This window comes from Protopterus annectens, chromosome 4.part0 (assembly GCF_019279795.1).
Source record: "Protopterus annectens isolate FY-2018-M chromosome 4.part0, PAN1.0, whole genome shotgun sequence".
Taxonomy (NCBI): domain Eukaryota; kingdom Metazoa; phylum Chordata; order Ceratodontiformes; family Protopteridae; genus Protopterus; species Protopterus annectens.
In genome coordinates, this window is record NC_056733.1 from 558,971,763 (window position 1) to 558,998,493 (window position 26,731).

The 26,731-nt window shown below is 40.5% G+C and overlaps 1 protein-coding gene across 1 annotated transcript in view; it reads right to left on the bottom strand.

Annotated features, from left to right (window-relative positions):
* SGSM1 (small G protein signaling modulator 1) overlaps nt 1-26,731 on the bottom strand; it is a 1,353,076-nt gene that overhangs the window by 408,303 nt on the left and 918,042 nt on the right. The window contains exon 17 of the mRNA XM_044068489.1: nt 22,686-22,757. Coding sequence (XP_043924424.1) covers nt 22,686-22,757 — 72 coding nt within the window. The remainder of the gene's footprint in view (nt 1-22,685; nt 22,758-26,731) is intronic.

Here is a 26,731-nt window from a genome sequence, read left to right on the forward strand (position 1 = left end):
ATCCCAAGCCATTAGTCAATAACCCATGGAGAAAAGTTTTGACATTGATTGACATCTTGCAACTGGAATCAGACTCTTCCTGATAATTTAAATATAATGTATCAACATCATTGTTTTTACATAGATCTGTTGTTATCTTAATCTATTTGTCAGGCTAAATGTAAATGTTGTATATAGTTGAATATTTATAAATTGCAGACAATCATTATGTTCTAAATCAAAATAAAAAAATATTTTAGTAAAAAAAAAATGGCACCAGGCTTAGGAAACTGCCCTTACCCTATGGTGCAAACTCCAAAGCTGGATGTAATAGGTCTGGGGAACAAAACCATCTCCTTGCAAAAATACCTGCTTTGCTAACATTTACATCAAACACTTTTCTTTTGTTTTGTGTAGGTTTTAGAGTAGTGGCTTGTGCTCAGTTGTCCAGGAGCTATTCAGGACTAATAGAGTCAAGGAAAATTGTGTATCCTTAAAAGGGAGGTAAAACAAGGGTTCTGAGGAGGTCCAGTGCAGATAGTGTTGAATATGCTTAAGGAAGGGAGTGAGACAGCACATGTGCAGATGTTCTCCATATTTTGTAGAGACTGATGATAATTTAGAAGTGCACAAGAGGGATGGTGTTGTTCCCCTCTTCCTAAGAATGGAGACAATATACACAAAGGGAATTAGAACAGTTAGTCTTATTTTACTCATAAAGAAGATCATGTAATCACTAGCACAGGATAAGAAAGTGTTTAAGAGCAAGTAAAAACTATAGGATCCCCCTACCAAAATAAATAAACAAATTAATAAATAAATAAATTCACACATGCAAAACTATGAGAGAAACCTAATAACATTTTCCAAATAAGTGAACAGAGTGATAGCTGACCCAGTGATGTCACTGATGGTAATTGTTTGAATAGACATATGCATGAAGTTTGATCAACTGGGGTGAAGGAAAAGAATGAAAGGCCTCATTTATCCTTTCCTGAGGGTGGGACTCCAGACTATTTCCTTATTAGAAATTACTGAGATATCAGGGAAATATGAGGAAGGAGCTTAGCTCACTGAGGAGTAGGGATCCAAGAAGGGCAGTACTCTTGTAGAAGTGAAGGCTATTCCTCTTCCCGATTCCACTGTACCCAGGTCACGAGAATGATTTCAGAGACAGTACACTTGTGTAAGAACTTACTATAATAGTAGACATGTGTCCACTGTCATAAGAAAGTGCTTCTGTATTGCACAGCTTATAAACAAAGGAATTGTGTCTAGATCTAGAGATGTTATTGTTCCCCTTTACTCAGTCCTCATTAGGCCAATCATTGATTTTAATGCTCCCTTTGGCAAGTATCTCTCCAGATACATATAACAACTAGAACACCCACAGAGATACCTTATTGAAAGGATACAAAGCCTAAATTATATGTCTTGCATGGACCAATTCAAAGCACTGTCACTGTACTGGGATATCCTACAGACTGGTAAGAGGTAACCTGTGTCTTGCATACAAGGCATCCTCCAAACCAGTACTGATAGACTTACTGCATATCAGCAAGTGAAATGGCATCAGAAATACTCAGTCTAGAGAGATCAAAACCTCTTATGTAACATTAACAGAACGGTTTGAAGGCACAGGTATATCTCTCAGAGGATACCACTGCTCTGGAACAAACTACCCATCCACATAAAACAAAGCTCATTGTTCATATCCAACAGCAAATTGGATCTATGAAGGGGAAATAGAAAATTTACCCTGTGACTGTCACCTGTACTATTAAATGACAGAAGCAGCTCCTAAATACTTTATCCCATGCATGGGTCCCATCAAATTATCTATGGCATGATCACAGTCATTCTAATTGGGGTAATATGTTATTATTGACCATGAGATGGGTGAGGCCACTTTAACACCAAATGGCTGAAGCTAATTCCAGCACCAAAAAGAAAATTGGCTATGCATAAAATAGCTTGCAAGGGCAGCTATTTTAATACTTAACTTTGAATCCATGTCCAGCTGATTACTGTTACAATATTATTAACTGATGGAATATCATGCTAAGGACAGCAATATATCTGTCCAGCATACCAAAGCCTGGGTGCCCTCCCCTTATGGCGTATATCCAATGTATGACCTTAGCGCAATAGAGACAGATGTATGTAAAGGAGGTACATATGCAAAGTACCTCAGGACTTTCATTCCACAGAGAAGGAACTGAGGCACAAGTAGAGGCAACTACTTAGAACTGCACAAGTTAAAAAGAGGTGGATATCATAAAAAACACTTTGCCCAAACTAAAAAGAAAGAGAAGGAAAAGGAGGGTGTGGAGGGAGGGATGTAATACTGCAATGCAATAGCGATCATTCAGACATCTACTGTTTCTTACACAACTGTGCTATGTCCTTCCTTCAAATGACAAATTCACCACTGTAACAGGTGCAAGCAAGCAAAATCTCAGGGTAATGCTACTCAATGCTAGAAGTCTAAACCTCAAAATGCACTCACTCGAGGCACTCCTTAAAATGGAGAACATCGACATCTGTGCAGTGACAGAGACCTGGTACAAAGCTCCAGAGAGCACCCCTGCATTACCAGGCTATAATTCATACCACACCTTTCGGCCACCTAACCTGGAATGAAGCACTAAAGGTGGAGACGTGTCCATATTCATTAAGGATATCCACACCGCCAAGCTAGTTGCACAGCATAATGCATCTGAGATTATCCAAGTGCAACTAACTCTGGGCAAGACCGTAATCCAAATTGTAGCTTGCTACAGATCCCCCACCATGCCCCCATGCCCCAGGATTCCCACTTCTCATTTCTTGATACACTGGAAAGTATTAGGGTACAACCTAACACCCTAATAATGGGAAATTTCAACTAACCCACCATTAACTGGGAAAACTACTTATGTACCAACTCTTTTGCTCAACGTTTTCTGGAATTCATTAATTCCAATGCCTTGGATCAACTTATTCACACCCCCACCAGGGGCAGCAATATCCTAGACCTGGTCATTACCAACATGGGCAACTGGTGTTCCACACCAGAGGTCAATTCCTCATTGTTCAGATCCGACCACAAGCTAATCACCCTACACATCCACATCCCGCCCACACCCCCAATTAGGGAAACCACCATAAAAAAACTTCTCCAAAGCCAACTTCACACTTCTTAAGACAGAAGTGGCAAAGTTCATGACACCCATGCAGACGGACAATAGAGGTACAACTGCTGAATCCTACACAAATGCACTTTATAAGCACTTACACAAGTGCATGGATCGTGCTATCCCTAATAGAACCAAGATGCTATCCTCCAAAAAAAGGAAGCCAATCTGGTGGTCCTCTGCCAAAAACAAACTCTGCAACAGAAGAAAGAAACTGTTGCAAAAAAGAGTAAAGTCCCATGACTGGAGGAACTCCCTGGTCAACCTCAGTAAGAAGCTGAGATCCCTCATAAAATCCTCTAAAGTTAGTTATGAAAACAAAATTGCCAGTGACTCTAAAGACAACCACAAAGCATTCTATAGCTATGTCAAGAATCTCAATGGCAACACTGAGATCTGCTCTGAGTTACAGCACAATGACACTAAATATACAGAACCAACTGATATTGCCAACATCCTGGCAGATAGGTTCAGTGCTAACTTTACCCCCCCCCCCTCACCCCCTAGAGGGCCCATGTCTATACCGGAAGAATGCAAAGTTCCTGTAATCACAGCTACACAGGTAAAAAAACACTCTCCAAAGCCAAGAACACAACATCCATGGGACCTGACAATATCCCAGGCTGCATTCTACATGAACTACAGAATGAACTGGCACCCTACCTAAGTACTATGTTCAGTCATAGCCTCACCTCTGGCTTTGTGCCCACTGAATGGCGCTCTGTGACAGTTATCCCACTCCACAAAGGGGGAGCCACGATGGACCCCGGGAACTACTGTCCCATTAGCCTGACAAGCCTGGTCTGCAAGGCCATGGAACGTATCATCATGGAACTCATAAACAAAGACACTGGTAATCTCCAAACTCTGGACCCTACCCAGTTCGGATTTGTAAAAGGCAGATCATGTCTCCTAAACCTGATTGACTTCTTTGAAGCAGTCACCAAAGCCATAGATGAGGGTAAGGTGGTTCACACAGCTTATCTAGATCTCGCCAAGGCTTTTGACACCATCCCCCACTCTGGAATTATAGATAAGCTCACTAAACTAGGTATAAATCCCTATGTCACAAGATGGGTTGCCACTTATTCATGGACAGAACCCACACTGTGAAAGTAGCAGACTCCAATTCCGACTTCAGACCAGTGACAAGTGGAGTACCACAGGGTTCAGTCCTGGGTCCTCTCCTGTTTGGTATCTACTTCTCTGAAGTACAGGCTAACACAGAAGGTCTCTGGCTAACAAAGTTTGCAGGTGGCTGCAAACTAGGAGCCATAATTGAAACTCCTAACGATGTGGACATACTACAAAAGGGCCTCACTGAAACAGATGCTTGGTGTCAAAGCCTTGGCCTGAAGCTCAATGCCAAAAAGTGTATCGTCATTCCCTTTGGTAAAAACTCTGTACCCATGAACTGCCACATAGCTGGTAGTCTATTTAACACCGAAATGTGATGAGACCTTGGGACACATGTGGACAGTAGTCTCTCCTTTGATAATCACATCGCCACAGTGGTCAGGAAATCCTTCTATGTGGCTCACCTTATCACAAAATGTTTCTCATCCAGAAAAAAAAAGGTAATTTTTCCCCTCTACTCATCACTCATTAGACCCATTATAGAGTACAATGCCCCTTTTGGTATGTACCTCACAAGACATCTACAACAACTGGAAAGGCCACAGAAATACCTCACAAAGAGGATTACTGGCCTCAAACAGATGCCCAACGCAGATCGTCTCAAAAAACTCCAGCTTTACTCTGTCGCATATCGCCTACTCAGAGGCGATCTCTGCCTAACATACAAAGCTATGTCAAACCCAGAGCTGTTGGACATGCTCCACTTAAAGAAATCCCAATACCTCCGAGCTACATGCTCTAGGGACCTAAACCTTATCACCACAATAAACAGAACATGCTGAAGAGATAGATTTCTGTCCCAGAGACTTCCCATACTCTGGAACAGACTACCTATCTATGTCAAACAGAGATCCTCATTAGCACTCTTCAAGAAAAATCTTGATGTTTGGATGGGAGATAGGAAATTCACCCCGGGGATCACTTCTGTGGCTCTGCTCGACAGGGGCACAGGAAATAATTTTCTTGGGTGGTGAAAGCCAAGGTACATTTTTGGCTAGGCTTATATAGACCCTAGGGCCAATAGCCTGCTACCTACCTATGAACCTATGATCACAGATTATTAATTGATGAGAAATTTTCAAAGTTGTCTAAGAAGATATGGAGGAAGAGACCGGAACAAGGTTATGGTCTCAAAGATCTAGCAAGACTGTCAGGCAATCCCTGCTCTATTCTTAGAGAAAACATAAATCTTGCAATGTTTTGTAAAAGTGTGAACAAAAAAACAAGTAGGTGCTTCAAGAATATATTTGGAGTCCAAATCTTTGAAGAAAGTCCCCCAGGAAGCAACTGCTCTAGTAGAATTTGCCTTAACTGGAGCCAGAAGCTGTTTACCATGCAAAGAGTAAGAAAAAGAGATAGCCTTTGATATTCAGTTAGAAATAACTTGTCAGGAAATAGGGACATCCAATGTTTTGTCCAGGAAAGAGACAAAAAGCTGATCATCCTTTATGATACAATTGTTTTTTGTCTCAATAAAGCCTGAGCTGTCTATGCACATCCACATAATGTAAGATCCTTTCTCTTGAATTCTGAGAGGAAGGAAAAAGGTAGAAAAATTAATGGTCTGATTCAAGGAGGCCCATTAACCACCTCTGGACTAAAAGAAGGATTAGTATGGACAGTAACACTATCCTTATGAAAGAGGAGAAAAGGCAGACTAGTCATTAAGGCTTACAACTCTGAAACTTACTTAGCAAAAGTCAAAGCCGTTAACAGCACGATTTTCCAAGTATAGAGTTGCAATACATATAAAAGACATACACACCTCTAAGCTGGACAAACAGTATGATCCTCAGGAAATACTCCAGGTGCAGTTAACAATTGACAAGACCCCTATTCAAATCATAGTCCAACTGTGACTCAAGATGCCCACTCCACCTATCTGGACCTCTTCGAATCTATCAAGATTCAACCCTTTAACCTGATCCTGGGTGACTTTAACCAGCCAACCATAGATTGGAAGAAATACTCATGCCAAAACACAAACGCCCAGAGATTCCTTGATTTCGTCAATGCAAATGCCTTGGACCAGTTGGTTGACACCTCCACAAGAGGTGAAAAATATCTTGGACTTAGTATTAACCAACATGAGTAACTACTGCAGCATCCCTACAGTGTCATCATCCCTGGTAAGACCTGACCACAAAGCAGTCACTTTCGAAGTCACCATCTCCCCAACCCCCACCCCCAGCTAGGGTTAAACAAAGAAACTTCTCCAAAGCTGATTACAACCTCCTGAGGGAAGGTATAAACAGCTTTACAGCCCCCTCACCCTCCACAGGAACTGGCACATATGTCAAAACCTACATCAAAGTACTATATGAGCATTTATATAGCTGCATGGAATCAGGAATGCCAGACAGGATGAAATCCTCCTCCTCAAGGAAGAGTGAACCTGTCTGATGGACATCTTCAATAAATAAACTCTATAATAAAAGGAAAAAATTGCTGTCCAGGACCAAGAATGAGCAGGTGTCTAATTGGAAGCAATCTCTCCTTAGCATTAATAAGCAAATAAGAGTACTAGTGAAACCCTCCAAAGCAAATTTGAGGCAAAACTGGCCACATCTGCTGAATACAATCATAAGGCTTTCTTCACATATGTCCACAATGTCAAGGGAAGCACCCAGATCTGCTCAGAACTGGTGGTCAAGGACACTGCATACAGAAACCCTGTAGATATAGCCAACCTGGTGGCAGACAGGTTCAGTGAAAACTTCACTCCTCTGTCCCCCCCAGCAGTAAAACAGGACATTCCCAGTACTGCTCCCCTCCCCTTATCTCTAGGGAGCAAGTCATCACTGTCTTCTCAAAGGCAAAAAATACAGCCTTCATGGACCCGATAACATCCCAGGCTGCATCCTACATGAACTCAGGCAGGAACTTGCAGCACCATTAGGCACCCTATTCAACCAAAGCCTGAGTACCAGCTTCGTCCTAGCCAAGTAGAGGACAGTTACTGTCATCCCTTTGCACAAAGGTGGAGTATTCTCCAATCCAGGAAATTATAGACCCATCAGCCTAACTAGCCTAATCTGCAAGGCCATGGAGCGTATAATCATGGACCTCATTAACAAGGACATTGGCAACCTCCAGACACTTTATCTCACACAGTTTGATTTCGGTAAGGGGAGGTCATGCTTGTTAAATTTGGTCAACTTCTTTGAGACAGTCACCAAGGCCATAGACAAGGGGAAGACAGAGTGCACTACCTGCCTTGACCTGGCCAAGGCCTTCGCTACTATTCCTCATGCAGGCATAATGGATAAACTCTCTCAACTACACATCACTCCATATGTTACCAGATGGGTAGCAAACTGGCTCACTGATAGAACCCACCTAGTCAAAATAGGGGAAGCCACCTCAAGTGGTAGACCTGTAACAAGTGGTGTACCCCAGGGATTGGTCTAGGGGCCTCTGCTGTTTGGGATATACTTCTCAGAGGTGCAGGCTAAATCTAGTGGGCTATGGCTGACCATGTTTGCAAATGACTGCAAGCTAGGTGAGGCCATAAATTCCCCTAGTGATGTGGACATCCTCCTAGAGGGTCTCACCCAAAATGACCGGTGCCAGAAACATCCCTTTTGGGGAGAACGGCAGCCCCACAAATTACCACATTGATAATAATGCACTAAGTACGCAATCAGTCGTGAGGGAATTGGGCACCCAGGTTGATAGCAAACTGACTTTTGACCACCGTATTGCCTCCGTTATACAGAAAGCTTTCTAAATGGCCCACCTCATTAGTAAGGGTATCTCATCCAGGGACAAGGTGGTCATAACATCCCTGTAATCTTCCCTTATAAGACCCATTATTGAGTACAATGCCCATTTTGGCATGTACCTCACAAAGCACATGCAGCAGCTGGAGAGACCACAGAGGTTCTTCACCTGGAGAATCTAGGTCTTCAAACATCTACCCTACACAGGTAGGCTAAAAGCCCTGTCCCTCTACTCAGTCTCCTGCAGACTCCTCAGAGGTGACCTCTGTCTGGCATACAAAGCAATCTCAGACCTTGCTCTAATGGGACTGCTGCATATCCGCAAGTCAAGCTCCACTCGAGTAACCTGCACGTGTGACCTCAACCTGGTCTGTGAGATCAATAGGACATTTTGGAAGGATAGAGTTGTGTCCCAGAGACTCCCCCTTTTGCAGAATAGACTCCCTCTCCAAGTAAAGCAGAGTACCTCATTAGAGGTACCTTTTTGACCTTTTTAAGTGCAACCTGGATAACTGGGATGGGGAACAGAAAGTATACCCCTGGGATATTCCACGTGTCCCTGCTTGAGAGTGGCATAGGGTGCTGACTTGTTGGAACATGGGTTAAATTCTTGGCTAGGCTTGTAAGGGTCTCAGGGCCAATAGCCTAGTAACTTTCTGTGATCCTAAGACTAGCAGAAAAAGGGGTAAGATAAGCTTTTCCAGAACATAGTCCAAATCCAATGAAGGTGGGCTAGCCCTTACTGATGGTTTAATATGCAAGACACATTTTAAAAACTGTTTTACCTGAAATCAAGATAATAGCAGCAGGTCCAAAGGGAGACTGGCAGAAATGGCTGACAGATGAGCTTTTACAAATGACAATGCCATCCAGCATTGAGCAGATCACACAAATAAACCAAAACATTGGGAATACCCATCTGATAAGGGTCCTGATTCTGTCTATGGCACCAAAGAGGAACTATTTTCTATTTGGAAACATAAAATTTTCTAGTATTTGGTTTTCTAATCAGTCGTAAAACCTTAAGCATGTCCTCAGAGAATTTGTACTTAAAATTAATTAAAAATTTTCACCCAAAGAGTCAAACTCAAAATGTATAGTTTGGGATGAATTATGGAGTCTTTGTTCTGTGAAAGTAAGTCCATCTCATGAGGTAAATTGTGGTGAGTGTCCCTGGCCAGAAGAAATAGAGGGGGTAAACAATGCTGAATGGGCCAAAAGGAAGTCACCAGCAAGTTTTTCGTTTGTCATGTTTGATCTTCAGAAGAATGTTTGAAATAAAAGGAAGTAGAAGAAAACCATAAAGTAATCTCTTTCCAAGAAAAGGTCTTAGCGTCTATTCTCCTTAGCCAAGGACAATGTCTTGAAAGACCTCTCTGTATAACACCCATTCTTGAAGATTTGCTCAAAGGGTCTGTTACTGTGCTTACCCCTGAAGATGGGTACAGAGATTAGAAAAAATGTTTGCACTGAACTGCAATTTCCCAAGCTGTGAAAGTCAACCTACAGAAGTAACAAGGCTTGGTGTCCCCCTGCTTGCTGATATACCACATAACTGTGTTGCTGTCTGTGAAGACGCAAAGAGGAACTAGATCAAGAGGTATTACAGAGACTGCAGAGCTAAAATAAGTGCCTTCATCCCCTTTACATAAACATGGTCCCATCTTTCTTTGTGGGATCATACCTATTGGACCCTGATGCCCCTGTAATAAGCATTCCATGCTAGATCTGAGGCATCTGTGAACAAATCTCATTAAGGGGACAGAACCAGAAGAGGCACTCTTAGGTTGACTGAAACCTAGTTGACTCACAATGGAAGCTTCTTCTTCATGTGAAGCAGGAGAGGAATTTGGAAGGTTAAAGGATGACAATGCTAAATCCAATCAGATTTCAGATACCACTGTATCTTTTTCGTATGGAGTCTGGTGTAAGGGACCATAGGAATCACTGATGCCATGTAGTCTAGAGCCCTGAGAATCTCTACTGCAGTTGTCATATCCAAAGAAAAAAGATTCTGAAAGCAATCTAACGGGAAAACAAACTTGCTTTCTAGAAAGGACAACTGTCATTAAAAAGGTGTTGATTCTGCAATCCATAAAAATTCTATCCTGAGATAGAATTAAGCAAGACGTCTTCAGGTTTGGTGTGACCCCCCTGTCTGGCCAGAAGATCCATCACACAATGCAAATGAGTCAGGAGAAGCTCTGGTGTAAGAGTCTGAAAGAAAAGAAAAGAAAACATTAAGAAATACTTGAAAAGGTTGAAGCCTGCAAAAGGCAATGACAGGAGCTAGACACTTTGTGAATACCAGTAGGGCAGTAAAATTACCAAGGGGTAAAGCAGAAAACTAAAAAGATATAAAAACAAAAGAATTTCCGCTAATTGTGGATTAACAAGAAAATGTAGATAAGAGTCCTTTAAATCCAAAGTCACCATGAAATCCTCTGGAAGAATAATTGAAAGAAAGACCTGAAGCGGTCAACATTTTAAAATGTGAAAATTTTGAGGAAGGAAGGAAACATCCAAAATACGTCTCTGACTGCCTTTCTTTCTGGGAACCAGAAACATTCTGGAGTAAAACCCTGCTTTATTTCCGTTTGGAAAAACAATTCACTTATACTTTGAGAAAAGAGGTCCCAAAGACGAGTCAGAATAAATTGAATCTGGTTTTGAGGTGGCCGAAAAAACCCTGAAGGACAAGGGAAGGACTTTGAAGATATTTTGTATCCTCCCTGAATGATGTTCAGAAATCAGATACAATTTGTTTGTGGTTATTATCTCCCAAATTGTCACAGCAAGGGAAAGCTTTTGAGATCAATACATGTGAAACAGGCTGAGGTGAGATGAATTTGTAAGAGGAGGCAGAAAGTCACAAGGCAGGTGATTTGTCTGGGAAGGAAGGATTTGAACCCCTGGAACACTATTGAGATTTATCCTGAAACTGTCTTCTCTGAGGTGTCTTACCCTTCTGAAAAGAGTTCAGATCCCTATGAAAAAGGACAACCTTAGAATTATTTCTGTAAAATGTAGGAAAAGGAGAAAGATTTGTTTTGGGCCCTGGATTACTTTACCTTTCTCCTATAAGGCTTTGAAAAGTTCTACAGCAGCAGAACCAAAAAGATGCTGCCTATCCAAAGAATAATTGAGCAATTTAGCCTTCACATCCTCAGGCAAAGGTTGAAGTCTAAGACATGAAAATCAAGGAAGAAGTGAATCAGTGGCCACAGTCCAGCATCATAACCACACTTAATAGAATGTCAATCCAGCTGACAGCCTGAATTAAGAGATTGTGCAGTCGTCTTAGCTTCTGAATCATCAAACTCAGAGAGCACCTTACCCAGCTTATACAAAATAGACAAGGGGTACCTAACAATATGGGTTTAGTAATTTATAGCTTTACAAGCTAAAGTGGCAGAAGTACACACTATTTTGGCATACCCATCAGTGGCTCTACCTTTTTGTCTGTAGGCAAAACAGAAGACGATAGGAGGTTAGAAGGCATTTCAGTGGAAACAGAAATGAATGATGGATTAGAAACAGGATTCATGAGTAAAAACTTGACTGAATCTGGCACCTTGTAAAATCTGTAATTTTTTTAGGACCTAGAGGCTAAAACTCAGGATTAAGAGAAGCAGCGCAGAAGGTATCCAACAAGACTTCTAAAACAGGAGGAAGGCTGAAGGCTTAGGCACACACATTTTCAGTAGAGTATAATACCTCTACTGGATATCAGAAAGCTGATTAACTTCCCAGTAAAATGCTGCAGTACCTTGACAATGGTGCATCCAAAGGAAAAGGGTTTCTCTGTATTTATAAGTCTTAGTCACATAACTTTTAATTTATTACTGCTCAATATCTGTGTTGTTTGGCTTCTTCTACATACCTACAATCAACTGCATTACTAGCTGAGTTAAGTACAAACTTGCAGTGTTAAAGATTGTACTGCATTTTATTTTATTTTTCTGCGTATTTAATTGTTTCATTGGTCTGTGTCTCTCTGTAGTTATTTTTCTATTTAATTGTTTCATACAGTACAGTGGTCTCTCTCTGTCTCTGCAGTTAGTGGGGGCTATTGTGCTTCACTTCATTGATATTTAGTGTTAAACTCTTAGCCTACAGGGTTTCTCTGTATTTCTACGTCTTAGTCACATATCTTTGAATTTATTACTGCTCAATATCTGTGTTGTTTGGCTTCTGCTACATACCTACAATCAACTGCATTACTAGCTGAGTTAAGTACAAACTTGCAGGGTTAAAGCTTGTACTGCATTTTATTTTATTTTTCTGCGTATTTAATTGTTTCATTGGCCTATGTCTCTCTGTAGTTATTTATTTTTCTATTTAATTGTTTCATAGAATACTGTGGTTTCTCTCTGTCTCTGCAGTTAGTGGGACCTACTGTGTTTCACTTCATTGATATTAGTGTTAAACTCTTAGCCTAGAGGGTTTCTCTGAATTTATAAGTCTTAGTCACATATCTTTGAATTTATCACAGCTCAATATCTGTGTTGTTTGGCTTTTGCTACATACCTACAATCAACTGCATTACTAGCTGAGTTAAGTACAAACTTGTGAGAAATATATATATATATATATATATATATATATATATATATATATATATATATATATATGCTATCCCAACTGCTAAAGAAGACTTACAAAACAAAGCAGCAAATCCAGAAAAAACTATAAGTGAGTCAAAGCACCACGGTCCAGCCAAATACATGTCCAGAAGATATGTAAAACAGCAAACAGTTTATTGGAAAAAGGTTAGTGGTTTTGTGGGGTTTCTGTTTTTTTTAAATGTGTTTTTTATTTTCATTTTGTATTTGGTCTGATGAAGCTTGCTTATCCCCTTCTAATACCTCACTTTAATGTACTTTTAGGTTCATAGGTAGGTACTAGGCTATTAGCCCTAGAGCCTATATAAGCCTAGCCAAAAAGGTACCCTGGCTTTCGCCACCCAAGAAAATTATTTTCCTGTGCCTCTGTCGAGCAAAGCCACAGAAGTGATCCCTGGGGTGAATTTCCTATTTCTCATCCAATCATCAATATTGTTCTTGAAGAGTGCTAATGAGGAGCTCTGTTTGACATAGATAAGTAGTCTGTTCCAGAGTATGGAAAGTCTCTGGGACAGGAATATATCCCTCCAGCATGTTGTGTTTATTGTGGTGACAAGGTTTAGGTCCCTAGAGCATGTAGCTCAGAGGGATTGGGATTTCTTTAAGTGGAGCATGTCCAACAGCTCTGGGTTTGACATAGCTTTGTATGTTAGGCAGAGATCGCCTCTGAGTAGGCGATATGCGATGGAGTAAAGCTGGAGTTTTTTGAGATGGTCTGCATAGGGCATCTGTTTGAGGCCAGTAATCCTCTTTGTGAGGTATTTCTGTGGCCTTTCCAGTTGTTGTAGACGTCTTGTGAGGTACATACCAAAAGGGGCATTGTACTCTATAATGGGTCTAATGAGTGATGAGTAGAGGGGAACAATGACCTCTTTTTTTCTGGATGAGAAACCTTTTGTGATGAGGTGAGCCATGTAGAAGGATTTCCTGATGACTGTGGCGATGTGATTATCAAAGGAGAGACTACTGTCCACCTGGGTCCCAAGGTCTCATCACACTTTCGGCATTAAGTAGACTACCAATTATGTGGTAGTTCATGGGTACAGAGTTTTTACCAAAGGGGATGACAATACACTTTTTGGCATTGAGCTTCAAGCCATGGCTTTGACACCAGTTATCTGTCTCAGTGAGGCTCTTTTCTAGTATGTCTACATCATTAGGAGTTTCGATTATGGCTCCTAGTTTGCAGTCATCTGCAAATTTTGTTAGCCTTCTGTGTTAGCCTGTACTTCAGAGAAGTAGATACCAAACAGGAGAGGAACCAGGACTGAACCCTGTGGTACTCCACTTGTCACTGGTCTGAAGTCAGATTTGGAGCCTGCTACTTTCACAGTGTGGGTTATGTCCATGAGCCAGTTGGCAACCCATTTTGTGACATAGGGATTTACACCTAGTTTAGTAAGGTTATCTATAATTCCAGAATGGGGGATGGTGTCAAAAGCCTTGGCGAGATCTAGATAAGCTGTGTGAACCACCTTACCCTCATCTATGGCTTTGGTGACTGCTTCAAAGAAGTCAATCAGGTTTAGGAGAATTGATCTGCCTTTTACAAACCCAAACTGGGTAGGGTCCAGAGTTTGGAGATTACCAGTGTCTTTGTTTATGAGTTCCATGATGATTCATTCCATGGCCTTGCAGACCAGGCTCATCAGGCTAATTGGGCGGTAATTCCCGGGGTCCGTCGTGGCTCCCCCTTTGTGGACTGGGATAACCGTCCCGGTGTGCCTTTCAGTGGGCACAAAGCCTGAGGAGAGGCTATGATTAAACATGGTACTTAGGTAGGGTGCCAGTTCATTCTGTAGTTCATGTAGAACGCAGCCTGGGATATTGTCAGGTCCCATGGATGCTGTGTTCTTGGCTTTGGAGAGTGTGTTTTTTACCTGTGCAGCCATTATTACAGGAACTTTGCATTCTTCTGGTATAGAGATGGGCCCTCTAGGGGGTGGGAGGGGGGGTAAAGTTAGCACTGAACCTATCTGCCAGGATGTTGGTAATATCACTTGGTTCTGTATATTTAGTGCCATTGTGCTGTAACTCAGAGCAGATCTGAGTGTTGCCATTGAGATTCTTGACATAGCTATAGAATGCTTTGTGGTTGTCTTTCGAGTCAGTGGCAATTTTGTTTTCGTAACTAGCTTTGGAGGATTTTATGAGGGATCTCAGCTTCTTACTGAGGTTGACCAGGGAGTTCCTCCAGTCATGGGATTTTTCTCTTTTTTTGCAACAGTTTCTTTCTTCTGTTGTAGAGTTTGTTTATGGCACAGGACCACCAGATTGGCTTCCTTTTTTTTGGAGGATAGCATCTTGGTTCTATTAGGGATAGCATGATCCATGCACTCGTGTAAGTGCTTATAAATTGCATTTGTGTAGGATTCAGCAGTCGTACCTCTATTGTCCATCTGTATGGGTGTCATGAAGTTTGCCACTTCTGTCTTAAGAAGTGTGAAGTTGTCTTTGGAGAAGTTTTTTATGGTGGTTTCCCTAATTGGGGGTGGGGGCGGGATGTGGATGTCTAGGGTGATTAGCTTGTGGTCGGATCTGACCAATGAGGAATTGACCTCTAGTGTGGAACACCAGTTGCCCATGTTGGTATTGACCAGGTCTAGGATATTGCTGCCCCTAAAGGGGGTGTGAATAAGTTGATCCAAGGCATTGGAATTTATGAATTCCAGAAAACGTTGAGCAAAAGAGTTGGTACATGAGTAGTTTTCCCAGTTAATGGTGGGGTAGTTGGGTTGTACCCTAATACTTTCCAGTGTATCAAGAAATGAGGAGTGGGAATCCTGGGGCATGGTGAGGGGTCTGTAGCAAGCTACAATTTGGATTGCGGTCTTGCCCAGAGTTAGTTGCACTTGGATAATCTCAGCTGCATTATACTGTGCAACTAGCCTGGAGGTGTGGATATCCTTAATGAATATGGACACGCCTCCACTATTAGTGCTTTGTTCCGGGTTAGGTGGCCGAAAGGTGTGGTATGAATTATAGCCTGGTAACGCAGGGGTGCTCTCTGGAGCTTTGAACCAGGTCTCTGCCACTGCACAGATGTCGATGTTCTCCATTTTAAGGAGTGCCTCGCGAGTGCATTTTGAGGTTTAGACTTCTAGCATTGAGTAGCATTACCTTCAGATTTTGCTTGCTTGTACCTGTTATGGTGGTGAATTTGTCATTTGAACCTTGCCTAAAAAAGGCACTATAGGGGTGGCAAGAGCCTTAGCCAGTATCCGGAATCCCAAGGGCGACAGGTGCAGGCCATCTCTGGCAAAGCATTGTGTTCTGTCGATCATGTCGTCCCAGGCAGACAAATACTGGATTTCCTTTGAATGACACCAGAAGCTTAGCCAATTGTTGAAGTCAATCATTTTGTCCTTGTACTGTGGCATCATTCTGGGTGATGGCAGGATGCTACTCAGGGCTAGGGTCATATCTGCCTGGGCTACAAGATTGGAGAGCTCCTCCATGTCTCTTTTCATGCAGTCCAAGGAGGTACGTCTCAGGTCATTCACACCAACATGGACAATAGCAGTGTCATATTTGTACATGTTGTGGAGTGACCTGAGTGTGTGTGTTATGTTGCGGATCCTGGCACCTGACAGGCAGCTGACAGTAACTTTCTCCTTGTTTAGCCTGGTGAGTGGAATATCAGTGTGCCTGACTATAGAGTCACCTATGACTAGAGTGTTGGGTACGTTATGTCTTATGGGGTGTGGTTGAATGGCACACTGAGTTTGTGGGCTATGTGACATTTGGGCTGTGTTGGGGGTTGGAGTTTGCTTGTGTTTCTGCTTTGGAGGTCCCCGATGCTTGGGCAGATTTTTAATGAGAGCTTCCGTGAATGCAGGTGTGTGTTTTGTGTTTCTATGTGTGTGTTTTGGTGGTGTAGGTTTTGAGGGACTATGTGATGAGTGTGGTGTGGTGCAAGTGTTTACCTTCTCCTCTTGACTGTCTAGTCCAGTCTTGGGTGAAGAGAGCTTTGCTTCCAGTTTGGCTATATAAGTGCATCTCTCACAGGTTGTAGTGTTGGGTGGTAGGAGGAGAAGGTTGTCTGTGTACATTTTAAACTACTATACATACTTCTAATTAACACAACCAAATTACTGTTCCATCACTATCACTCTCATTTGCCTATCTCCTCTAATACCTCACTCTAATGTATTTCTTAAATTACTCCTACCTATTTTATAAACCACTCTTCTGTCTATAAAGTCTTTGTACAAAGCTTATAAATTTAATATCTGTGAATATCAATACAAATTTTATTATACTGACTATTATCAGATTCACTTCATAATCTTGAAATACCAAAATCCCGAATTTCAGTATCTTGAGACCATGAAGCCGAAAATCCATAAACCCGAAACCCCAGAAGCGCAAAATTTAAAATCGGGACTTCTACACTAAACATACCGCAAACACAAAGACAAACATACCACCTCCCTGCACATACACAAACACCTACCATACATACAAGCAGGGGGGGAAACCCCCACATACCCCATGTGGGGGGCTGCACCCCCCACCCCCCTACTTAAATATACTAACTCTGAGGTCACACAACACAAACACACAAAAACACCACCACACAAGCTACATTCCCCTCACACACACACATCACACTAACACAACACACAGACACACTAAAACCCTACCCAAAACCCGTAAAACACAAACACTTACCTACATCTCCAACCACCCACTCACACACCGCAACACCAGAACTGCTAATTCAAAATTTCTGAACTGCGGGATTTTGAAATGCACGCTTTTGGGGTTTCGTTATTCTGCACTTTCGCCCTTCTGGTCTCGAGCTACTGAAATTTGGGATTTCAGTAGTTCGAGATTCTGAAGGGAACCCCTGTTATCCTATGTATTCACTGAAACTGCATTAAAAAATTTGTTACTGTAAATATCCATTGCAGTAAATATGAGACCTTGGAGTTTTTCTCCCTGGGCCTCTGGTGAAGAAGGGCACATGTGCCCATTTGAACTTTCCCAGTAAACAAATGCTAATAAATAAATAAATAAATAAAATACAATAAAGTATCGTCATCATCTGAGTTATATGTAATAGGACAACATATGTGGTATGAATAAGCCAAGGAATCATTCTCATCTGAATCAGTCTTCTCTTCCTCCTCAACTCACATTCCTACATCTGCCTTTTAAGGGGAAAACAGGAAGAAAGGGGAGGGGGAGCAGTAGCAGGAAAATAAGAAGGAGGCTTCAGAGACACAACAGTTTTAAAAATACCTTGGGTAAAATCCTGCCACTACTGCTGGAGACCTTTAACAGACTGAGGAGAAACCCTTACTAAATGAGAATGCTCCAAGCCCTGATGTACTTCAATCAAAGCACTGCAAACTTTTTCCCTAACATTTGTGATATGCCATTTGACCTCTACACTATAAAATGCCATGCTTACTTCTCCTTGGCCAAAGTGGATGACTAGTCAGGTATAACAGTCTGCTTCCAACGGGTCATGATAGAGAGAGCAACAACAACAATAGAAGCAGATGGATGGAAAAAGGTGTCATTAACAGACATTGTGGAGGCATCAGCCTCTGACCCTGCAGCAGAAGTCTCCAATCTTATTTTCTTAGACTTTTTCTTCAGCATCAAAGAAACGTCAGCTGTCAAGGGCTCAGATGTCATTTTTCTCTGAGCAAAGGCTTTAAGCTTCTGGTTCTCAAATCTATTTTTAAAGAAGATAGATGACCGTGCAAAGTGTTAGGCACAAACTTTTGATATACAGAACAATTCCTATAATTGTGTTCAGCACTCAGTCCAAACAAACATTTACTATGGTGATCTCTGCCAGCAATCTGCTTTCCACATTCACAGCTGTCTCACTTCAATGACATTTACAAAACTTATGAAATACAAAAAAAGAGAAAAGGGGGGCCTAATAGGGATGCTTTTCTGCCCAAAAGCAAAGGAAGAGGCACCAATTGCTCAGCTGACAAACCAAAGCTCAGGTCTTAGTTGACAGCAATAAAGCTCTGAGGTACTTTGCATGCATATGTCCTTTATGTACTTCTGCCTCCATTGGGCTGAGATGATACACTGGATGCAGGATGCCCAGGCTTTGGTATTCTAGCCAGGAATACGGCCATTTCTTGGAAAGATATCCCATTGATTATTAATACTGCAACAACTATCATTGAAGGACGTCTCCTGAGACAAGAAAAACCTATGTAGAGTACTACACACTACAGGTATGCAGTCTGCCCCTAACTCTCTTTCTTATATGAGAACTAACAGGCAGCAGGAGCTATAGGCAGCATAGCCAACCTGAGAAGGCTGAAGGGTCTTGTGCATAATGGATAAAAAAAAATAAAAAACATATCTGGGGTGACAAAAATAGAGAGACATGAGCACAAACTAAAGCTTTTATCTATCACCCTCACAAAAGACTTGTATAGAAAAACAATGTCTCAATATATCTCATGAATGAATGGATAGATGATCTTTACATGATGGAAAAGCAGCACAGGACATAGAATCTGAGTTTAATACAGAGAAAACACTAAAAATAGTCAGCAAATGTGTAAAAATCTTAATGGTATAAATGACCTTAGATGGAGAAATGGCATGTGCCACTGCATTAAACTCACAATACACTACTGCATTGAATAGCTTGTATATGCTGAGGATTGAGCTAGCATCAACTAAACAGGAAATGCATGGATTTTAAAAACAGGCAAAGAAAATGATTAAGAGCATTTATTCCAAACTATGAAGAGGGGCATTAAAATAAGTCAATTATTATTATTTGTGGGACTGCCTAATGGTACAGCAGGAGAGGTGTCCCCTGCAAGGACAGCTACCTAGATTTAATTAGATCATCAGTATTCACACTGTCAGAGGCATGATCTGAGAAGATAAGAGAGTGGATTTTTTACACAGCTGATGACCAACTCTCCATTCCCAGCAAGAAGAGGCTTATGTTTTAAAATATCTGGCAGCCCCTGAAGCAGGGGTGAAGAGTTCATAGTGTCATAGGTGTTTACTAGGCTAACGGTCACAAGGGCCTTTTTAAGCCTAGCCATGCATCCCAAATGTCTGACGAGTTCTGATACCCTTGATAAGTGTAAGCATGGGTTTAGGAGATGAACCATTTACAGGTTACTTTTTGCATCAGAGACATGGATGCTAAACCAAGGATGAATTTCTGGTTTCCCATCCAATTGTCCAAGCTGCACTTGAATTGGGTTAGGGAGGAACTCTGCTTCACATTGAAGGGGAGCCTGTTCCATAGACGGGGTAGTCTCTGGGATACATACCTGTCTCTCCAGCAGGTCTTATTTATATCACAGGCAAGGTTTACATCTTTAGAACGGAGAATTCTGGTACTGTTTGTTTTGTGGATGTGTAGGAGGTCCATCAGAGTGGGGTCTGACAATGCCCTGTATACTAGGCATACATCTTCCCTCAAAAGCCTGTAGGAGACAGAATACAGGGATAGAGCCTTGAGGTGGTCTGCATAGGACATATTACTTATGCCCTGTATTCTTTCAGTGAGGAACCTCTGTGGATGTTCCATTTGTTGGACACGCCTGTCTAAGTACATACCAAAGATGGCACTGTACTCAATGATACATCTGATGAAAGCCGAATACAGTGGAACAATGACTTCCTTGGACTTAGATGCCATACCTTTATTTATAAGTTGTGCAACATAAAATGATTTCCTTACCACTGTAGACATGTGATGATGAAAGGCTAGATTACTATCTATGTGTGTCCCTAAGTCCCTGACTACTGGGTCAACTCTAAGGGGTGTGTTGTCAATATGATAGTTGCCAGGGATGGATGAATTCCCAAAGGGTACTATTATGCATTTCTTGGCATTTAGTTTTAGTCCATGAATCTGACACCAGTTGTTTGTCTGTGTCAGCCCCTCCTGGAGAACATTTGTGTCAATGTGAGATTCAATGACAGCTTCTAATTTGCAATCATCTGCAAATTTAGTCAGCCAGAGACCACTGACATTGGCCCTGACTTCTAAGAAGTAAATGCCAAAAAGGAGAGGTCCAAGCACTGATCCCTGAGGGACTCCACTTGTGACTGGCCTCTTTGTAGAGATGGACCCCCCCCCCCCCAATTCTAACTGCAGAGTGCTGGGGTTAGGCAGGTATGCAGAGATTTGCAAACACATATCCACAAAAATGCAAATCTGATGTTGCAGAAAGGAAACAGCAAGTAAATTAAATAAAACAGTCTTGGCCTTACATTATGCATGCCCACGAGAGTAAGCGGTTTCCTGCAGGCACTACATGGTTAGTACTGGTTGTGCAGGCAGTATAATCAGGAAAAAAAAAGAAAAAAGAAAAACTGAATATGTAAGGCAAAGTTGGGGGAAAACACAAAAACATAAAGTCTGGTAAAATGACATTCTGCAAAAATCCATGTTTTCTTTAGAAATTAAACCATAAATGGAATGTAAAAATACTTGAGAGAAAATGCTTTGGTAAGACACACTCAGTTAATACAAAAAATAATTAAAATAATCTGGAGGAACAGTGGTATCTACTGGTTACTTTGCAACTGTAGTCTGACTGATTAACTTGGTTCATCGTTAACATATAATCTCTTAGGAAGACAGTGAACCATAATTGTTTCAGTCAGGCATACTAAGAGACTCAAGCAAAAAAAATTCTTAACTCATTTTTTTCTTTTCTCTAAGGAATCTTTCTGTTCACTGATATACACACAAAATATGAAAGTGACTACCAATTAAAGCAATAACATAAACATGAAGGGACAATTAATGTCATTAAAATATTTGGCACATAGCGTTATACTAAAAATATATCCTAAATCCACAAAACGAGATGTATCAAAAATGTTTAAATTTGGGTACCTAAAAATGAAATCTAACGGCATTTGGCAGTGAAGTTAAAAGGCCTAGCAATAATGTTAAGATTTGTTTTATTCTGTATGTAAACAGAACAAGAAGTTAAAATTTTGAAAATGAAGACGATGTAAGCATCTACTGGAGGGAATGGTGGTCTTTCTAAAAGGTAAGCAAACTACTTTTGTAGAGGATATGGCACTTTAATCAACTACTACTGCAGTACATAATGAACCAAACTATGAAAAGTAATGTTTTAGAAATGGTCTGAATGCTTTACAAATTACATTCTACAAATGATGCTGTTCCTGCAGAATCACTTCTGCACACCTGTGGTACAGAGAATTACTCTAGACTGCAGCAGATATCAGAAACATTTTGTTTAGCCATCTCTAGGTTTTACAGGGTAAACAGTAACACACAAAAAAATCAGTTGAATAAAATATCAGTGGAAAATGTGGAGCACAAAAATATATAGATAGTCATTTGGCATTTTCTGTTTTCTGCTACTATGTGGACATGAGCCTGTCCCACAGGATGAAATGCAGACGGACAAACCTCCCTGCCCCTTCCACCATCACAAAAGCAATGCAGATCTGCAAGTTGTTTAAGTTATGCATACAGTGTCATTTCTGGTTGTCACAGCATTATTGACAGCAGCATAGATCAAAACAGAATAATAAATAAGAGAGACAGTCCATTTTCTCTTTGTCAAAATGTAAAAGTCAATCCAAGCTTCATCTGTAGATTCTGCAAGTAAACTATATCAATTAAAAAGGGTCACTGGCCTTGTTATTTTGTTCCATATATGACTTTCTTGAATGACTTAACACTACATAATAAAAGTAATATATACCATTTCTCATTTCCATAAGTCTGCACCATTAATAAAACATTTTTACAGAAAATTATTGTGCATAATTATGTCCATGGCTCAATTATTCAGAAGCAAATGTGTAGCTTGCTTAATTCACCCACAGCGACTTACAAACATTTAAAATGACCACATGCAAATGTTGACCATGTATAAATAGGTCTAGCACTTCAAGCAAGCCACAGCTTTGCAAAAATACGAACACAGTACAATAGCAAAACGAATTCCATCATAGCAACCAACACAATACAACAGAAAAACTAATTTGATCATAGCAACCACAGGGCAACAAGACCTCAGGCAGGAAATGACATGGGTTACCTGTGTACTGGTACTGGAGTCACTCTGCAGACGAATGTGGCTCTGTCTGTCAGAGCTACAGCTTTGGGAAGACTGTAATATGAGATGGTAACTTAGTAAAAACAATAATACAAGTATCATTCGATTATCATATAACACTGAAGCAGGCAAAAATGCATGTTCTTTGGACTAAAAAGGTCCTTATCATGATGAAAAACCTCACAAATTAAATGCAATTTTAGGCACAGATTAGTGTAAAAACTGAAATAGTCATCCTCACTCTTCAATGAGCACAGTTTGCAATGTTTACTTAAGAAACTCAACAGTGACTCAAATTCAATTAAAATATATGTGCAGATAAACATTTCTATACTAATCATGAAAAATAAAAACTTGACTGTGAGCTGCACAGGAAACTAATTCATGAAAACAAATTAATAATAAAAATGCATAAATCAGGGAGGACAAAGTTGACACCAGTTTGGTACTCTTGTGTTGACTGTTCAGCTCAATAATATACTGCCATGCGTGTGATTTGAGTGCCATCTTTCCAAGCAGAAAATGCTCAATGCAAGTAAAAACAGCTATGGGACCAAGCATGATGGCTGTGGATTGGCTAGCTGCAGGGCTATACTCCTGAGGCAGTTTCTAACAAGATTAAGAAACATGTGACATTATTTTACTGCAATGTATTATGCAGAAGATAAAACAGCTAGTTATAACTGTAAAAGAATGCTGCATAGCTGTTAATCATGTTATACTTCATATGGTTACTGCAGGATGACAGTGAAATAATCATCTCCATGTTTGTTCCAGCTCATGTACATCGACAATTCCATCACTCTCCCATTATAGCCAGACAGATGACATACATAGTGTGAATTCACATGAGAAAAGTTTAGGTCTGCGTCCACTTCTGTCTCTGAACTCAAACCATATGGATATAAGTCCCTCCCTCAGAACTGCTCACATGGTTGCTTTGGACATTCACAAGCAAGCAATGCCACTCCTCTCTGCCAATCACTGACTGGCTGCCTGAGCTTTCACTTTTATCCCCCCAGGGACTACAGTTTACAAACAGACTGCAGGGTGAAAAACCAGTTTAGATAACTGGAGACAAGGCCCCCCCCATAGAACAGTTAGTCTGCATGGTAGAAATACTGTCCAAAAGACATAATAACTGTTATAACATACACATCAGCCTTCAGTGTCCCCAGAAGCAGCCTCCTCTTGGATATTACAATACTATATCAACAAGCTGTTTATGCAAGAGTCTGTGTGCCGCCTTAATGATCCCTGTCAGTAAGTCGCATACTTGCTCCTTCAGCCTTTTCCATCATATGACTCTAGTATATGCAGGATCCATATCAGATAACCATCACTTCATATTTCTACCATCACACACCCATTATGCCATTAATCTGATTAACCAAGACCCATAGAGAAGACAACAATGAACCTAATTTACCTATCAAAATTACATTACTACTAAAAATAATTCACCAAACAACAACCAGAGCAATATCAACAACAGAAGAACAGAGGGAGAAAATGACTGCAGAGACAGAACTGAAGATATACATACACTGTAATTGCGAGCTGGCTCACATCTCTATTATACGATTTTATTAATTTCTGACACTAAGAAAAATAACTTCTATTTTGTAATTCCCACTAACCCTAGTCTGATAATCTGGCTTGTAACATTTAGTGAAAGTGCTTTCAGATTGATCAAGTCACTGCCACATAAGTATACCAGTTGATGCCTTTCCAAAGAAAGTGGTCAATGCTGCTGCCCCCCAAGTCGAGAAGGAAATCAGAAGGCCCTAGATGTACTTGTCAGAAGAGACATATCAAAATTCTACGCAGTTGGCAAACCATATGGAAATGGTCTGATTATGTACAGCAGCTCACAGTTTACACAGGGCAAATAAATCAGCTGATTACAAGTATTCATATTTTTAGTACCAGAAAAAAGGGCAATGGATACCTTCTTACAGACATCAAATATAGTACCATTTCACTTGGGTTTTGAAGCTGGGGGTAAAGGATCACAGTTCAGATTTTGGATGAACAGTTATGATCAGCATCACTTTTGCACACAAAAACAGATAAGAAGACTTTTAGTTCAGATGCAACTAAGAGAACTAGGAAAGGCACTGAAAGGAGGCATGTGCAACCCTACTCTATGAATAGATCACCTCTGAGAGACAGCAACAGGGACTACAGCATGCATCTTTAAAGAAGAGAAAATAATTTGCTGATCTGACCAGTAAGGAACCAGCAGAAGCAGACTGGTGCTGGGTTCAAAGATCAAGATGTAAAAAAAAAAAAAAAAAACAGGAAATGAAAAGTAATTACTCTTTGTAGGGAGCAGATAACACTTTTACACCCAAGCCCTTCTTCAAAATGGAATGCCACTGCACCTTGGAGAAAAGGGCAAATGATACAACACTTTTTGAAACTGTTATTTAACACACAGATAAGTGCTTTCGAGCATTAGCTCTTCGTCAGATCTAACAAACAGTCAAAATCAACCATATTTAAACAAATAGCAACTAATTAGAATCAATAGCACAACCTATGCCCCATTCAATAAGGGTTTTAAAGGCATACAAGCATTTAACCCAGGTGTATGGTTAGCTTGTAATTCAGCTATCCATCTTAATTCCGCTAATTCAGTGCTATGTACGTCATCCCCATACTCACTTTTTGAATGTATAACACCATAAACTGAACTCTATGCTCTTTATTTATTTCAATATGTTGATATAGAGCATTACTTCTCAAACATAATCTGATGTGACTCATATGTTGCAATATATGTTGTTTTAACATTCTATTAGTCTTCCCAACATAGAATGCTTGGCAGAGGTTGGGTTACTGAGTTCCTCTCCATATGGGTGGAGAAGAAACTTAAAATAATGTTATCTTATGCGCCAGAAGTGATAAATGACACTTCCTGTTTCTTACAATCTCTGAGTGACTCTTATGAATATATATAACTGTTCATTAAAGTTACATATTTGTGACTTTAGATGTAAATAATGTATTTACTGTGATTCTGAATTCTTATGGAATCACAGCTGTTAAAGATTTTATTCCAACTCATGCAACATTTGATGAAAAGAAAGTTACACAGATATGTGCTTTTCTTGGCTTGATCTTGTGCAATAATTTATTCATGTTTTATGATCAATATTAATGGCAGAGAGATGGTGTAGCCATGGTTATCCCCTGTGCCAACATCTATGCCAACTTGGCGTTGGCACAGTAGGAGGCTACCCATGTTCTATCTAGTACTTGTCCATGGAAGGCAAGTCTGAAAATACACCATTGTTTTGTGGATGACATATTTATTTTATGGAGTGGTACAACTGAAAAACTATTGTCATTTGTTAGATACCTGGAAAACACAACAGATTTCTTATGTTTTACTGTGAGTTATTCTGCTGAATCAATAGATTTTTTGGTGTGAAGATTTACAAAGCTTTGACTGGCAAACTACAAACCAGAGTGTATAGAAAAAGTTGTTGTAGAAATAACATGTTACTGAATGACAGTATGCAACCAAGGCACATTTTTGATAATGTAATGAGTGGACAGGGCTAAGAATCTCTAGACTATGCACTGAAGATAGTATACATGGAAGTGAGCTAGATAATATGCAGTATATGTTTGTTAGTCGAGGCTATCCAACACAAAAAGTTAAGAGAACAATAGCCAGGACAAAAAATTGGAGACGGAATAGAGGCAAGCCATGGTTTGAATGCAATATGGGAAATTCTGACAATGGGACTATAGTTAATGAACAGAAGCTAAGAAATAACCCGTTTGTGAGAATACATTTACACTATAATGGTGATATAGATGCCCTATCCCAGGTGATAAAAAAGAACTGGAAGATTAAAAGCTGTTAAGCTGAAAGCACTAGTAGATCCCCACCCCAGATTTACTTGTACTAAAGGCCAAAATCTGAAGCAGATTTTATGTAAGAATATACTTCCCAACAAGTCCACAACACATAGGAAGAAGTCGGGAACTTTTAAATGTAAGAAATGCAAGGC